Raw genomic sequence first — 17012 nt, 5'->3', positions numbered from 1 at the left:
GTGCAATGTGTGAGTGTGTGTGTGTGTGTGTGTGTGTGTGAGTGAGAGGTGGGGGGGGGAGAGGGAGGGAGAGAACTGATAGAGAGGCCCCTTAAGGGAAAGGAGGGTCCGGGCTGTCCATGTTGAGGCTGCAGGAAGGCTCCCTGAGCTGGGGACAGCAGGAAGAAGCCCTGAGGAGGCAGAGAGGGAGCCAGCTTCCTGTCAGGTTGGAGAGGACAGTCACCCCCAGGTTCCAGGGGCACCGCAGGCTGTGGCCTGTCTGTCCTAGGAGATGGCAAAGCCCGTGGCCCAGGGAGTCTCTCTTTTCTTTTGGTCTTCTAAATGTTTTGAAAACGTCTGCATTTGGATATGTTCAACATATCCGAGTGCAAATTCTCATTTTAGTTTTCCAAAAGTAGAAGAAAAGTTACACAAAACAGAAACGGAGAGTAAGGACAGAGGTGAGCAAACCCTCAGGGGCACGTGGAGACTCGGATAAACGAGTACCGGCCACTGCCCAGCGGTGCAGGGGGTTCTGCTTCTTATCTTCCTTTTCCCATTAAGGAAGCCCTGCCTCCTCCGGGAGCAGAACACACCGTTTTATGAAGTGCCAGGGGATATTCATCTGCACAGACCAAGTTTGAGGCCCAGTAAATTCAAAAGTGAGATCACACTGTGTTCTCTGGCCACCACCAGGCTACGCAGTAACCACTGTGTGGAAGACACCTGAGGAGTACCCCATAATATTTGGAAATTAAACCGCCTGCTTCAGAGTGAAAGAAGAAATGACGAGCGACATTAGAAATGAGTATGAAATGAATGAAAATGGAAAGACAGCCCTCACCCTTCCTTACGATCACTTACAGAGTCTGCTCGGAGCCTGGTGTCCCTCCTGTGTCCTGCTCCCCCTGCCCAGGCGCTGAGGCTCCTGCAGAGGTGAGCCTGGCCCTCAGAGGCCTGCACCATCCTGGCCCTCAGAGGCCTGGCCTGGCCATTGAGCGAGGTGGACTCAGCCTTTTTCTTCTAGTTCCTGCGCAGACACTTACCATCCTCAAGGTCCTGTTCCTACACTATGGAGGGGAATTTGTGGAGCAGGACGCACAGGTGCAGATCCTACACCCGCAGGCCCCTGTCCATGAACACGGCAGCAGAGCCGCTCCTTGGTCCGTCTTACCTGGGGAGGAACATTCGCCCACCTCCCCCCAACCTTTTGGACTTTCTATGAGTCTTTGGATCCTCCTGGGGCTGCCGTTTCTGTGAACAGCCCTTCCGTCCCTTGGGCTTTCCGGAGTTTGCTGGTCTCAGTGGCTCTCCTTGGCCTGGAGTTGCTTGTCCCGTCTGAGCGCCTTCCCCCCGTCCAGGCTGGAGGTGCAGGTGTGCAGAGTGGGGACCTGGTCAGAGAGGTGCCTAGAGAGTGGCGGGCGCATGTGGGCAGAGTCGTGGAAACAGATATCCACTCAGCTCACACTTGCTGACCTCCTGTGCGGTGGACACTGTGCGGCAGGCGGCATCTGACTTGTCAGCGCAGATTTCAGAGTAGAGGTGGCTCTCGGGTGTGCTGTGAGGTCTGAGCCGTTGTCCTCCCCCCAGAGGGGGACCGGGCTCCAACACAGGGTCCTGCCCTCCAGGTGAGGCGAGGCTCCTGAGGAGCAGAGAAGGAAGGAGGGGGACTGCTCCCACCCAAGGGTCGGCGTGGGCAAGGCCACCGCCTCTGTCTCCTGAGGCGCTTTGTCCTGCTTCTGTGGGTGTCACCTCTCAGCCCCACAGTGACTCTCACCTGCACTTCCTGCTGCCCGCACCTGCCATCTGTCTGTCTTTCCCGCTATTTACTGCAGTGACCAGGGGCCCAGTGGTGTCCTCCCTTGCCTGAGCATGGCGCATACTGAGACAGCGGGTGGCGGGGTGTGAGCAGGGAAGGCACCAGGCAGCCAGGGTGCTGGGCTCCCACCTGGAGCACGTCCCTCCAGGAGCCATCAGCCCCGTGAACTCCTGGTTTCGTTTTTTGTTTTTTATTTATGTATTTTTTTGTTGTTGTTTTTAAGGCAGGGGAGGAAGAGGTTGAGAGAGAAACTCAATAGTTTGAAGACACCCTCTGGGGTAAAATTTCAAAATTGTTCCCCACCCTGAATATTTTTATTCTTTTCCTTTAGGTTTCTTGCTATTTAAAGATTTTTGTTTGAATGAAATTAATGAAGCTGTCCCTCAGGTGAAGTTTTATGAAGAGGTAAGAAGTGACCGTTTTACTGATGCTTTCACTTCAAAAGCATATTTCAACTGTTCTTTGGAAAGTATTGCGATGCCGACACCTCACCCACGCAGAGATCCAGGAAAGCAGCTGGCCGCCGGGCCGGGCCTGGGGTTCGTTAGAGACGCCCAGGACACCTGGAGAGCCGGGTGTGTGCCTTCAGGCTCTAGAGCCCCACGGTGCAGAGAAGAGCTGGACCCGAGTCCCCGAGAAGCGGGCTCCTCTAGAGGTGCCGGGGGTATCAGGCATCTGGGGAGCTGATTTTGGAGCCCTGAGCAGAGGCAGAGGGCTCCAAATTGGAGTAACAGACCAGGGACTTGGGACAGTCCTGAGACACACAGCTGGTTTCCCCACCAAGGCTGGGTCACATGTGAGCCTGCAGGGCACTGAGGGGAGAGGGCAGAAGTTTCTAGAAGGCACAATGAAAAGGCTCTTGGCCTTTCAGAGCTGAGGACGTTCTCGTCTGCGGAGGGGAGGAGCTGAACACAGAACAGGCAAGAGGAGGACCCGCAGGAGAGGCCTGTGGGTCAGCTCTTGGCTTGGGGTGCAGCGGGCAGGTGAGGGTTCAGCCCTGGCTCCTGGTGGCAGGAGGTTGCTTCTGGGAGGCGGGCCAGGAGAGGTTTCTGGCCGGACTGACAACCATGTGAGACGGGAGGACCCCAAGCCCAGGCCGAGTCTCCCTCCCAAGACACCCCTGAGGGTTGGAGGCCCAGAGCTGAGCTGGGAACTTCTCCAGGGAGAAGCAGACTCTAGTGCTGAGGAGGCAGAATCCCCTGCTGAGGCCCACGGTGGGCCATGCCCGGGGCAGGGTCCACCCAGGGGCAGGTGGGCTCCACAAAGATGGTGACCCAGACCCCGCAGCTCGGTTGTATGATGGCTGATGCGCCCCTCCCCCACCCTAGGAAGAGGACCTCGTCTTTATGTGCAGATGTAAGATGATGACATGTAAAGATGTCACAGTGTCCAGGATACAGGCAGATCACAGACACACTAAGAGGAGAGACCAGGAGAAGCAGACCCCCAGATGGCGGGGGACCAGGGCCAACTGACAGGCACTCCAGAATTCCTGTGAATACGATGGTCCAGAAGATAGAGGAAAAGGCGGGCAGTGGGGACGGAGGGCTGTTTAATTCAGCACAATGGGAATTTATCACGAAGAATCAAATGGTCCTTCTCAGAAAGTGCAGTGTTGAAGTTAGAACTTAATGTCGGGGTTCAGCAGTGGGGACGTCACACACAAGATACGACCGGTCGACAGGAAGCAGGTCAGCAGGTACCACCCAGCAAAGCCGAGAGAGAAAGGTAACAGAAAAAAAGAAATAGGTAAGACCATTAGAGCCAGGTGGGATCTGCTTCAAAGGCCTGCTTCAGTCAGAATGGGAGTTCCCGAAAGAAGAGAACAGGGCAGAAGCGGTGGTTGAAGAGTAAGGTCACACCTCTCCGTCTCCTTTCCCTTACTATAAACAGACTAAACCCCCCCGAGGTAGACCTGCTTTCAGATGGATGAAGAAACGAAATTCTGTCGTACACAGTTTATAAGAAAAACACTAACAACACTCACAGTAAGATAATTCTGACAGTTTTACTAAACGACACAAAGCAGCTTCTTACAGCTAAAACAAACCAACAAGAAACACCTTAGAGCTGGGGGCGGTGGCACAGGCCTGTAATCCCACTGGGTCAGGAGGCTGAGGCAGGAGGATCCCGAATTCCAAGCCAGGCTCAGCCAAGGCGAGGCCCTAAGCAACTCAGTGAGACCCTGTCTCTAAATAAAATATAAAATAGGACTGGGGAGGGGGCTGAATGGTTGAGGGACTCTAGGTTCAATCATTGGTATCCCCTCCCCCCCCCAAAAAAAAACAACTTAGGAAACTCTAAGCAGAATCAATTACAAAGGAGAGGTATCTTTACACACCAGTTTAAGGCCATGAACATTTATCCAGAGAAAAATCTTAAAAGCAACCCAAGCCCAGAACAAGGAAGGAACATGTTACTTTTAAGTCCCAAGTTTTCAGTTTTGTGAATAGTGTAACAAAATTGACACAGGTGCATTAGATCAAATAGGTTAGAAATCATAATCTAGAGCTCCTCTATATATGAGTTGTTATGTTCTAATTATATTCTTATTTTAATAACATTATATATTACATAATTGAAATTTTTTCAGCTGTGCCCACCTGGGCCAACCTGGGTGAGGAGAAATAACTATAAAACCACCAGTGATCAACCTAGAATTCTACAGCCAGCAAGAATCTCCTTTAAAAGTGAAAGTGAAATAAAAATATGTTCAATTAATAAAACCTGAGGGGATGGGTCAGTGGGGGCCAGCATCACCAAGTACCCTGAAGACAGGAACTGGGGGCAGGAGGGAGGTGAACCTGGTAGCTCTGGAGGGAGGAGCAGGGGGCACACGAGGGTGAACACATCAGTAAACACGGATGAGCTGACTACCGAACAGTGGCTCCCCTCCCCAGAGTGAATATGTGAACAAAATGACTGTCTCACCAAAGGCAAGAGGGGTGCATGACATTGAAGTGCCTTAAGGTTCTAAGATGGTGGAGGGGTAGTCAAATGAGGGTTAGTGTTGGACTGACCAGTCCCGCCAGGGTGGGGATTGTAATCGCTAGGGTAACTGCTAAGAAAAAGAAAGTGTGGACATCGAACAATTAAAAGAGAAAAATGGAACATAACGACTGATTCATCAAGAAAGGTAATAAAGGAATACAAGGGGGACATAAAAATAGGTTAAACTGAAAACGAAGCAGAGTAAGATCATAGCCGTAAATACATTTAATGTAAATGGACCAGAATCACCAAGTAAAAGACTTGAGGTTTCGGACTGGATAAAGAAGCAAAACCCTGTCATATCCCATTTATAAGAAAAATATTTTTAACAGAAGGAGGAAGAGGGTCTATATATAATACACCCACCAACCAAACCTAATTGGTATTAGGTTGTTAGACAAGCTACCCAGTAATGCTACTTGAGATGGAGAGTGGGGTTTATTAATGATAAAGGATTCAACCCAATAAGTATTGAGTCTTAAGTCAGTATGTTGCAAATAACATAAGTTCTAAGTACATAAAGTAAAAATAGATTTAAAAAACAAGATAAATCTACCACCCTAATGGAAGATATTAATACACTCCCTGCTTACAGAACAAACAAAATAACTGATAAGAATATAGAATATGTTGAGTTGATGGACATATGTAGATGCCGAATCCAGCAAAAATAGAATTCTCTATCTTTGAAGTACACACAGAACATTTATCAAAATAGATCATGTTCTGGCCCCTAAAGGGAGTGCCTACAGATTTCAAGATTGAAATTGCTCAGTTTCTTTTCTGAGCACAATTGGTTTAAGCTCAAATCAAATAACTAGGAAGTCCTTAACTGCTTGGAAATTAATATACCTCCAAGTAATTATAGGTCAAAGGAGAAACTAAAATAGAAATTAGGAAATATTTTAAACTAAAATATATTTAAGAAATGACATAAGGTATTATTATTAACATCATTATTTTATTGCACTTTAAAAAGCATTTTAAATGACCCAATGAAAATGTAGCATAATTAGGGCTGATACTAGTAACCTTTGTACGAATTTGAAAATTGGAGAAAAATTCCTTTCTTTTTGGCTTTTCATATGTATGTGAAAGTGCACAGTTTCCACTTTAAAAAATTATATCAATGTATTTTCAGGAAGAGTCATGAAATCATGATGAATATTAGCCGTCATGTAAAAAGAGTAAACTAAATCTAAAAAGATTTTATTGGGTCTAAAGTAACGTTATCTGAACCATAATCGGGAGTTTTATCTGAATAAGTCTCATGCTTCATCTGTCAATTTTTTTTTTCCTTTTTGTGTTCCTGAAAGCGCCAACTGTGTACTTGAGCGGCACTGCACCCCCTGGGCCAGGCAGAGGACCTTCTTTAGCAGATGACCTCTGCTGGGGTGCAACTCCGGCAATCTCCTGTGGTTGTGGCTGAAGAGTCTTTGCAAACTGAGTGGCGGCCGCTGTTGACGGGTTTCGTGTAAACTTTAAGCAGTGGTGTTTCTCTTTGCTGACCACCTCTCTCGCCCCTTCTGGCTGGGCACAGGCTGGGTCAGGCTCCTCAGAGGATGTCCTAGGGGAGATGCTCCAAGCCCCCAGCTCCTATTCCTGTTGGATACCGTCCACCCTGGGGGCTCAGGTCCCATCCTCTACACCACTGCGGCCTTTGAACACTGAGGCTTTCAGAAGTGTTTTCCCCCACCCGCTGGTTTTATTCATCTAATATATCCATCTTTAATTTCTGCATGTTTTTTGACCCCGGTTCTTAGAAAATTCTGCTGCGGTGTCTGACGCTGCATTTCCAATCTTACCTTTCTACTCTGCAGCGTCCCCAGACCTTTAATAGCTACCCACTGCCTGCAGGTGATGGTCCCAGCTGCTCATCGGGGCACCTGACAGGGTGTCCGTGGCTGCATTCTTGTTAGCCACCTCCCCGCAACCCCCCCCCCCCCCCGCAACCCCCCTCCCCCGCAACCCCCCCCTTCCTAGCTACAGGTTGCACTGTGGCCGGTCCAGGCCGCTGTCACGTTGGCCACTTCCCTGGCCGGTCCCCACCTGGAGGGCACCATCTCCTTCCTGGCTTGCAGCCGCCTTGCCTCTTTGGAGGTTGGCTCAGGACGGACGGTCTCACGTGCTCCTGGAGCCCTCACCAGCCCCACGGTGGCACGCTCCTGTGAGCCACGCGAGCCGTCTGTGTGTCCCTGGCGCCCCTGTTCCGTGCGTGCCTTCGGTGCTTCCAACCCCACCTGGATGCGATCCGGTGCCGCTGTGCCTCTGCCTGGCCGCCGCGCACAGGGCAGCCCACTCAGCCGCCCCAGGCATCTCCCTCCACCAGAGCCTGAGCTTGCGGGTGCGCAGGCGCCGCTCTTGTACCTGAGCGGTTCACGGGGACTTGACTTCACGTGTGGGCCCCAGGTACCTACCTTCAAGTGAGGTCGGCGGTCATCCCCTGCCTGCTTTCAGCCTGGCCGCGGGGTGCAGGTTCCACCAGGACCTTGAGGAAGCTGAAAGAGGGACGTGAGAGGAGGAAACAACACAACCCCAGACAGAGGTCAGGCTCCTGCCTAGAATTGTTTTCACTCGTGCAACTGTGCAAGGGGCGCTCCAAAGGACCAGAGCCTCCCTCGTGCTCCCTGTGAGCTTACTCTTGAAAGCAGACTCAGAGCCCAGAGCTGGCCTATGGCTTGGTGGCCGTGTTAGATGGATGAGTCAAAGAAGGTGAGCGACCAAGAGGCTGGCCCTGAAGTGGGAGGAGGAGAGCACTGTAGGTTAGGGTCCTGGCTAAGTCAGCGCCCTCCCCGTGGTGGGCAGGAACTGGGCTGCTGGAAGAACTGCAGTGTGGTTGTCAGTGAAGACGGAAGCCAGGCATGTGGCTTGAAACTAGGCAGAAGAATATGTCAGTCAGCATTGTGTTGCCGTGACAAAATACCTGAGAAAAACAAAGGAGGAAAGGTTTATTTTGGCTCATGGTTCCAGAGGTCACAGTCCACAGTCGCTTGTCCCCATCACTGTGAGCTTATGGTGAAGCAGAGCATTGGGGTAGGAAGTCCATGGTGCAGCAAATCTGATCACCTGGTGGTAGCTGGGGAGCAGAGTGAGTGAGAGAAGGGGCTGGGGACAATGTACACCCTTCCATGGGATGCCCCAGTGACCCGTTTTCTCCACCCAGTTTCCCCCCCTAGAGTTTACACCACCTCCCAGTAATGCCATGAAATGGTGGCTCCGTCAGTGGATTAATCCAGAGCCCTCCTGACCTATCACTTCCCCCAAGGCCACCTCTGCACATGGCTGGCTTGGGGACCAAGTATTCAGTACATGAGCCCATGGGGACATTTCATATCCAACCATAACAAAGAGAGAGACAGGGTTTTGGGAGACTGGAGCATGCATTCAGGTTTTATTCTACAGCCTGGGAAAAGGTTAAACAGGAGCGTTAGGGGTGATGTTCTGTAACTACCAACGGGGTCAAGGGTCAAGGTGACCAATGTGTGACGCCGTCTGCCTCCTGGTGAGCCTTACATCTGATTGTCCTGGTAATTGACAAGAAAGGTACATACATCTTCAGTTCCAATTATAGAACATTCTAGTCCTTCTCTTCTTGGGGCATTTTCCTGTAGCTGTAAGCCCTGTTCCAAGCTGCACGCTCAGGTCTGAGAGGCACAGCCGACGCCCTGCCAGGGCGCAAGCTCGGCGAACACAGCTCCCCCCCAGTCTCACCTCCTCCCTGCTGGTGACATCTTGGGACTTGGGTCGGCTTCCCTGGGCAATGGAGCCAGGTCAGCCTTTCATGCCTGTGTCTTTATGGTGGGTCCGTCCCGAGCTGTCCACCCTCAGCCTGCGTTTTGATATATAAAGTGCGTTTTCTGTAGATAGGATGGACCATTTCTCCCCTCGTTCTGACAATTCCCATTTTGTAATAGAATGATTTTAGATGCAATGTGTGTCTTTCAAAGGATTTGCTGAGCTTCTTCAACCCGTAAATTTATCTTTCACCAAATCTAGGAAAATCAGTATGATTATTTCTTACAGCATTTCCTGCCTCTCCCCTCCTCTCTCCTCCTGGGACTCAGTTACATGTATGTTTGGTCTTTGAGTATTCCTCCCATATATCTCTGATGCTGTGTTTAATTTTTCCCCAATATTTTCTCGTTCTCTTTTTCAAGTGACATAATCTCTGTGGCTCTGCCCTCAAATTCACGAACACTCTCTTTTGCCATCTCTAGCCTGCTATGATGTCATCCCCTCCGTGTTTTATTTTGGATGCTGTATTTTTTACTTCTGAAATTTCTACTTGGTTCTTTCTAGAAGTGTTCTTTCTTCCTCTGCTACTTCCTATCTTTTTCTTCATTACACGAGTGGTTTCTGTCATGTCCAGGTACAATAGTGGCTTTAAAATCCCCGTCTGATCATTCCAGCATTTGGGTCTCCTTGGATTGGTTCCGGCTAGCGGACTCTCTTCTTGCCTGTGGGGGGGCATTTCCTGATTCCTCACAGAGTGATTCTGGATGGTGGCTGGTGGCTGGTGACACCTGAACTATGCTGTGCCCCTGCACAGGGTGTGGCCCCAGTTGGCCCCCCGCTCCGTCCCCCTGCAGTGGGTGGTGGCCCCGTCTTGCTCAGTCCCCCGGCCTGTGTAGGGCGGCTCAGGGTCTGCTCACGTGCTCGCGTGTCATTTGGGGCCTGTGGCAGATTTGGACGGTATGAGCGCACAGGGCTTTGGAGCTGCCCCCGAGACCTTCTGTTTTCAGACGTGTCCTCTCTGCAGCTTCTGTCCGGGGCCCCTCCTCCACTCCCCTGTGCTTTGGGGCCTTCTCCATGTCCTTCTGTGTGTCCCGCATTTTCACTGTCCTTTGTGATGCACTTTGGATACAAAGCCGACATGGTTAGTCGATGAGTTGGCTGAAGAGGGCGATGGCGACCTGAGTGGGGGCCAAACGGTGGAACTGGGATGGCCCTTCATTTTGGGGTAATCAAGGGCAGGACGGCTTGGATTCATTTTTGAGCTCAAGAAAACCGCAGGAGGAACGTGTTGGCTGCAGAACAGAGGCTGTGGGATCGGGCTGTAGAGCGTAGGCTTTTGACCTTGGAGATGCTGTCTAGATAGTCACCTGGAAATGTCAAACGTAGGCTGGATACTTAGAACCTGGAGCTCGAGGTCTAGAGTGTCACCAGAGCATAGCTGGTGACCGAACCGGTAGGACCAAGGGGCTTTCCCAGGAAGGATGGAGCTGGGGAGAAAGGGGTGCCTGGGGGGCACTCTGAGGCCCTGTGGGGTGCGGAAGCCAAGCAGAGGAGGAAGCGCCAGCAAAGAGTGCCCCTTCACCAGCTGAGGATCTGGGCCTTCCCTGGAGGGAGCGCTCTCAGCAGTCGGAGAAGCAGGGTTCACAGGTGGCCAGGTCAGTGCTGTTGAGAAGCTGGCCAAGGCCAGGACAGAACAGCGAGCCTGGGACTGGGCAGAGGAGAGATCCAGACGATCCTTCTCATCCACCTCCCTGGGGGCGTGGGAGAAATGGATAGGGCCATGCACAACCCCTGGCTGCTGCAGATGGAGGACTGGTTCTCAGGGCCCTGGTGGTCTCAGCTGCAGGCTCGGCTGTGAGCTGTGTGCCCACCGAGCACCAAGGAACCGCAAAGGAACCACACAGTCCGCATGTTGTATCCCAATGGCGGCCTCCTGCGGCAGGGAGACGGTCCACCTGCAAGGTAGCCCCCGCCTGCTCAGACACCTGGAAAGAAGCCTGTGAACCCCAGCGAGCATCTGCTGTGCACTTGTGGGGACCAAGGACATCCTGGTCCACACTCCCTGGCGGTTGGCTGGCTGCCCTGTAACCCGTGGCCATGCTGATAGTAGAGGATGGATTCTGAGTGGGGCTGGGCTCCCCCTCTGCTGGGAGCCGCCTTCTCCATGGGCCCCGCTGGAGCTTGTCCGGCTCAAGGTTCCAGGGAAAGAGTTGCGGGTTCAGAGCGCAGTCTGCCCAGGGAACCTGAGTGGTCCATACAGTCAGGACCTGACGGCGACCCCCTGGCTGGGTCTCTCACTCAGCCCGGTGCCTCTGGATCGGGGACTGGCATTCATCGCACGGGTGCTCACGGATGATACCTCCAGGAGGCCTGTTCTCCCTGAGGCTGACCGTATGTCAGGGCAGAGCCCTCTGCCTTGGTTCAGCGTAGGCTGCCTTGGCAATCGGGCATCCTGGAGGGAACCTGGGCCTGCAAGAAGCAAAACCACCAGAGTGTCGACGACCCAAGGCCTCTACTTTCTCACTTAGCTGGGGAGCTGGCACCAGCTGCCGTCCGGTGGCTGGCGAGTTTGCAGCTGGCATGCTGTGCGCGGCCGTATGTATGCCTGTGCTCCCGGGTCCTCTGGTGGTGCCCACGCCCTGGGGCTGCTGTCACCTGCAGAGTCCTAGACCAGGCTTGGCCCACCAGACTCCCTGCCTCTACCTCAGGGCTCCTGTCTGCTCCAAGGTGTGAAATAAATACACTTGGCGGCCACCCAAGTGTAAACTGCAGCCATCAGTGTCACTGAGGGCCTCTCTGGACATTTCTCTGTGTGTGGACCCGCTGGCTGTCATGTGGGATCTCAGTGGCTCACATCCCATCCCCTGATCCCCTCCTCCCGGAACTGAGCCTTGTCCGTATCTGGAATTCCTGGAGGGCTCACTGGTCTTGATCTCAGGGCTGTCGGACCCATCTGCAGAGCACAAGGATCAGTGACTTCTATTCTGTTTGTACTCGCCCACAGGAGTCGCTAGCCCACCTCGTAGCATCCCAGCACTAAAGTGCTCAGGTCCTGGGGAAGGCCATGTGGGGCTGGCCGGCCAGCCCTTGGGACACCTTTCCCCAAAGTCAGCCTTGGTGCCAGGCACCCTGAGCTGAAGGTCTTGGCTCCAGCTGTTCTCCCAGCTCCATCCCATCGAGGTTCCATTCTTGTCCTTTGCATTCAAAGTATCCCTGCCAATAAAGTAAATGGGACAAGTCTGTAGGACCTTCTGTCATCAGGATAGAGCATCGGAACCCCTTCCGCAGGAGAGAACTGTTTTTAAAGCCAGCTTTACCGTCTAGCCTGCCCGGGCACCGGCCAGGTCCCCTTTCCTAACACAGTGTTTGGGGTGGTCGTTCCGTTAATATTTTTATAGTGCTGAAAACCAGTGCTCTTATCTGGGGGTTAATTCCTTTCTAAAATATTTGCTTAGTTGATTTTCAGGAATCTCTACGTAGGAACCTGGGGATATATTTCTTTCGCCCTGTTGGTTGTGGACTACTGCAGCCCAGTGAGAACCAACCCCATCGCAGCTCCTAGAACTGAACTTCAGCCACAGTCGAATTGTTTGTGCTCAGGCTGAGACTTGGCAAGGCTGGCCGGCGGTGGCTTTTGTTCCACGTGGTCATTGTAAGCTGGCCGTGCTCATTTCCTGATAGCATGAGCTCCTACATGTCAAGGATGAGGTCCGTCCACGGTGGAGCAGAAACTGCTGTGTGTGTTTCGGGCTGAGTTCAGACTGTCCCAGCTCCCTCCCTCCGACTTTAGAAGAGGTCTCCTGTGAGGCGAGGGGCAGTCTTTGGCTGGAACCCAGGGGGTTCCTGCTGGGCTGGTAATGTCGTTAGATAAGGTGTCCAGGAGCCTCTCCTAACGTGACCACTCTTCAACATGCAGATCAAAGAGTACGAGAAGCTGGACAACGAGGAGGACCGCCTGTGCAGGAGCCGGCAGATCTACGACACCTACGTCATGAAGGAGCTGCTGTCCTGTTCCCACGTAAGCCCCGAGCTCCTCCCGGAGCGGCCCTCTGGTCAGTGTGAGAGGGAGGACAGTGGTGGGTGGAGTTTAAGAATGAAGGTGCCAGGTCAGTGTGTTGTGGCCCACACCTGTCATCCCAGGGGCTCTGGAGGCTGAGGCAGGAGGATGGTGAGTTCAAAGCAGCCTCAGCCACAGTGAGGCCCTAAGCAGCTCAGTGAGACCCTGTCTCTAGATAAAATACAAAATAGGGCTGGGGGTGGGGCTCAGGGGCCGAGGGCTCCTGAGTTCAATCCTCAGAACCAAAAAAAAAAAAAAAGAGCCCAATGCCTGTGTTCTGCAGTCTGCCCCCTGGAAGATCCACACGGTGCCTGGGGATATTCCCAAAAGCCAATTCTTGCTTTGCAAAAAACTGAAGAACTAAAATTCCTAGTTCATATTAATTGAAGAAAAAGTCTCAATTCCAAACTTTCCAGAGAAAATTCAGCTTTATTATTTTTAATGGCACTATCTTTTCAGAAATAGGCTAATCAAATATTGAAAAGTATGAATCTTAAATGGCTTCAGTGAATTAACAAGGAGAATTGTAATTATTTTCTTAGTTTTGTTCATGAATAGTTAAATAACAGTTGGAGTAAATGTTTTTCTTGTAAATCAGATAGGCAATCTAATTCAGCCATTAGGATAAACTAGGTTCTCAGGAAATCATTTCACCAAAAATAAGTGGAATAATTAGTAATGAGAATTTGCTAGGCGCCGGGCACAGTGGTACATGGCTGTAATCCCAGTGGCTGGGGAGGCTGAGGCAGGAGGATCACAAGTTTGAGGCCACCTTCAGCAACTCAGTGAGACCTTGTCTTAAAATAAAATATATTAAAAAATGCCTGGGGATGTGACTCAGCAGCTGAGTTCAGTCCTTAGTACAAAAACAAAACAAAACAAAAACCCTTTTTTAAAGGGATAGACTGACAGTCCTGGCCTCCCCCATTCAGTATAGTAGCCACTGGCCATGTGTGGCGGTTTGAATTTGTTAAAATTATTTAAAATCAGATGGGATTAAGAATTTGATTCATCACTTCCTCCTGAGTCCATTTCAGGTGCCCACAGCCCCATGTGGCCAGAGGCTGACCTGTCTGGAGGCCCAGGCTCCCAGCATGTGGTCAGGGGAGGAAGCCCCTTGCCCAGCCCTGCCCTGGCACCCATCTGCCCCAGCCTGCTGTAGGGAGCTGGTCGGGGCTCTGCAGACCTGGAAGAGCTGTGGCTGCAGGTGGCCTCTCCGGCAGCCCACGTGGCCTTGCTCTTTGCACCCACCTGCTTTGATGGAAGGAATTTCAGAGTCGGAGCTAAATCTCCCGTCCATGCCTTGCTGCTCCTGGAAGGCTGAGCCCCAGTGAAGGCCAGATGTTCTCGGGAAGCCGCATGAACTTGGTTTTCCGTGGCTAGCGGGGTTCTAAGCCCCAGGAGGTGTTTTCTAAAGCTGCTCTTACTGAGCGTTGTTGCAGAAGACACAGGTGAAGTTTGGGGGGCTGCAGTCTGTGGTTCCCACCAGTGGGAGCTCCACTTGCCCAGCTCCCCCTGCTGTGGCTGCAGCCAGAGCCCCTGACCTCAGAGCCTCTGGCCACCGTCACTAGGCTTTGTAATCCTGCATTTGATTTTTAGGTGAGTGTCCGTGTGCCGTTTGATGTAGGGGAAGGTTTGTGCTTTTAGAAGTTCCCTATCGGCAAGCGAGGAGACTCAGCCAGTGGGTGTAGCAACTGTGCTGTTCCTTGACACGTCATTAGCCCACTGACCTTGACCTTCCACAGGGGTAGCTGTGCACTCAGGCCCCCGTGTGCTGCCGCGGCTCTGGGAACCCTGCGCGCCTGAGGGACGCGCAAGCGTTGATTGGCCTCCACCCGGGGTGCAGGGTTTGGGGAACGCTGGTTGGTGTAATCGCACAAATTGTCGCTAAGCGATTGGGGAGTTCGCCTCTCTGTTGTGGTACTGTGTGCCATCGAGGTTCCTTACATGTAGGATTATTCAAAATCACTGTTTTTGATTTTTCAAAAGCCATTCTCCAAGCAAGCTGTGGAACACGTACAGAGTCATCTGTCCAGGAAACAAGTGACATCGACACTCTTTCAGGTAAGATAGAATTGCTTCAAGGTAGACACACCGGGTCCGCTTAGCAGTTGGGCTTGGTGACATGCCTTGGCGTGGTGTGCGTGCAGTAGAGGAGAGCCCGCGAGGCCCTGTCCTCCTGGGCCCGCTGGGCTTAGTGTCGCTTGCCTTTTCATTGAAATGGGCGCCTCCACCCACGGGCTGGGTGCTCTTCCTGGAAAAGGGAAGTGTGCCCCGGAGATGTCTAGTAGCACCCATTCTAGAAGTCCCCCTGGGTAAGGCCCTGGAGAAGAAAACTCTTCCACATTTGACATTTTGAGACCTGGGATGGACAGGGACTTCACAAGATGTGTCCTGATGGCAGGGTGTCGGTCCTTGCAGTCATCCCCCTCCTGATTAATAGGATTTGCTTTCAAGAATCAAGGGGGAATCTTCAGTGGCCCTGGAGTCACACCTGAGGATGTCCTTTCCCTTAACTACTCACAAGACAGGACACAGCTCCATGTTAGACGAGGAGGTTGGGGAACTGGTCCCTGTTCTAGGCCTGGGTGTCGCCGCTGTGGGGATGGAGCGGCCCCTCCTCCCCAGAGCCTGGGCGTCCTGTGTGTCCTACAGAGGTGGCAGGTGGTTTGCAAAAACAGTCCAGTTCTCAAGTGGATAATGTATTTTTATATTTATTTCAATGAATTATAATAATGAAGTAAGTAATGATTTTCATAAATGAAAATATTTTTTCCTTTTCTTGGATGTTTCAGTTACAATGAGGTAAGTGGATGTTTGATTTGTCACCTTTTGATAGGATTTAGACATTCAAAATGAAGGTGATTATTCTACAGAGAAAACACTAATGTGGCCCTTAGAGCATGCGGACAGTAACAAATTGGGTGTCATCTTTCAGTCAAAATAATTAGACGTCCCTTTCACAAAAGGTAGGCGCTGTGTGCATGTGCCAGGGGGTTCCAAGCTCAGGTTCTGCAGCTGGTGAGTGGGCTGGGTTTCGGCCCCAGGGCTGCGACCCCTGCTCCTGTCTCCCCGTCTGTGAGGGGAGGTGGCCAGGCCGTCTCTCAGGGGTCTTGAAGATTCTGGGAAAGATGGCTTTTCCACTGGGCCCGCCCCTCCCCAATTCCCCCCAAATGTCAGCTAGGACCAGGTCCTGCAGCATCTGCCCCGTAGGTCTGTGTGTCTGCTCTGTGCTGTCCCCGAGCCGTTTCCTGTCAGAGTCTCAGTCTTCAGAGGACTCTGCCGCAGACAGCTCTGTAGTCACGGGGTGGGGGCTCCGCTGTGCCTTCCCACGGAGCCTGTCATCGGTTCCCGCAATCCCTGAAACGCCTGAACCTGCCTAATTCACGAAGAAAAAGAGGTTCGTTTAACTTGGTGGTTAGATTACAGGCCAGAAGCCCAAGACCGGACACCTCGTCAGCAGCCTCTGGTGGCCCTCGTGGCTGTGTCACATCAGGCACGTGGCATCGCGGCAGGTGGGGTGCAGGAGGGAGAGAGCACAGGGCAGGACAGGAAGGGAGGGGGGCTGCTTCCCATGGCACCTCTCGGGAGAACTAACCAGAGCCCCCCGAGAACTGCCTGAGTGCCCCCAGAGGGTAGCGCCCGTGACGTCACCTGCCCGAGTCCATCACTTTCCCATCCCACACGGAGGACCAGGTTCCAGCCAGTGACCTCTGGGACACAGTCAAGCCGTGGCCAAGCCACAGCACCGGGCTTTTCATCCAGGTTTTAGCTTTTCCTGCAGCACAAACAGTATTGGAGCAAGCTTGTGCAGGTGAGATAGAAAGGTCACCTGGGTTCCTTTCATATCCTCGGGGACACTCATTTACAAGCCTTTCTTCAGCCTGTCTTTTTTACAACACTTTACTAATTTGTTGGGTTCACTAAAAACGGATGAGGGTTCTGGTGAAGCTGATGTGGCAGGTGGCGTTCCCATTCCACAGGTAAAGGGGACATTGCATTCATTCAATCGTGTCACTCAGAGCGTGGCGATGGAGCGTAGACAAAAGTGACGTTTGGGTATCCTGTTTACAGACGTGCACCCGCCCATCACGTGGGTGGAAGTTCACGGTTACACAAAAATGTTCCGAAAGTCAATTCAAAATGCTTTTTATCAAGTTCCTTTTGTCCATGAAAATGACTTTAGAGATGAGTGTCACAGAGGTATGTTGGGTGGCAGCAGCCGGGAGGGGTCCTGGCTGGATTTCGGACGTCTGAGACGTGCCAGGCCCCGTGCTCTTGGCAACGGTCTTGGTTTTACTCAGTTCTCACAGTGGCCTCGCAAAGCAGAGGTGACTCACCTTCTGCAGATGACGGGAGCTGAGGACCAGAGAGACGCGCAGTTGCTGGCAGCTGGACGAGGCTCCTGCCCCGCTGCCCGGCTCCTGCCCC

The 17012-nt window shown here is 52.2% G+C and overlaps 1 protein-coding gene across 1 annotated transcript in view; it reads left to right on the top strand.

The window, feature by feature from the left end:
- Positions 1-895: 895 nt before the first annotated feature.
- Grk3 (G protein-coupled receptor kinase 3) overlaps positions 896-17012 on the top strand; it is a 62971-nt gene continuing 46854 nt past the window's right edge. Inside the window, exons 1-4 of the mRNA XM_078036698.1 lie at positions 896-915; positions 2130-2203; positions 12441-12542; positions 14571-14645. Coding sequence (XP_077892824.1) covers positions 12516-12542; positions 14571-14645 — 102 coding nt within the window. The 5' untranslated portion in view covers positions 896-915; positions 2130-2203; positions 12441-12515. The remainder of the gene's footprint in view (positions 916-2129; positions 2204-12440; positions 12543-14570; positions 14646-17012) is intronic.

This window comes from Ictidomys tridecemlineatus, unplaced genomic scaffold (genome assembly GCF_052094955.1).
Source record: "Ictidomys tridecemlineatus isolate mIctTri1 unplaced genomic scaffold, mIctTri1.hap1 Scaffold_454, whole genome shotgun sequence".
In the NCBI taxonomy this organism is placed as follows: Eukaryota; Metazoa; Chordata; class Mammalia; order Rodentia; family Sciuridae; genus Ictidomys; species Ictidomys tridecemlineatus.
The sequence above is the reverse complement of the archived record's forward strand: the minus strand, read 5'-3'. Positions and strand labels throughout refer to the sequence as shown.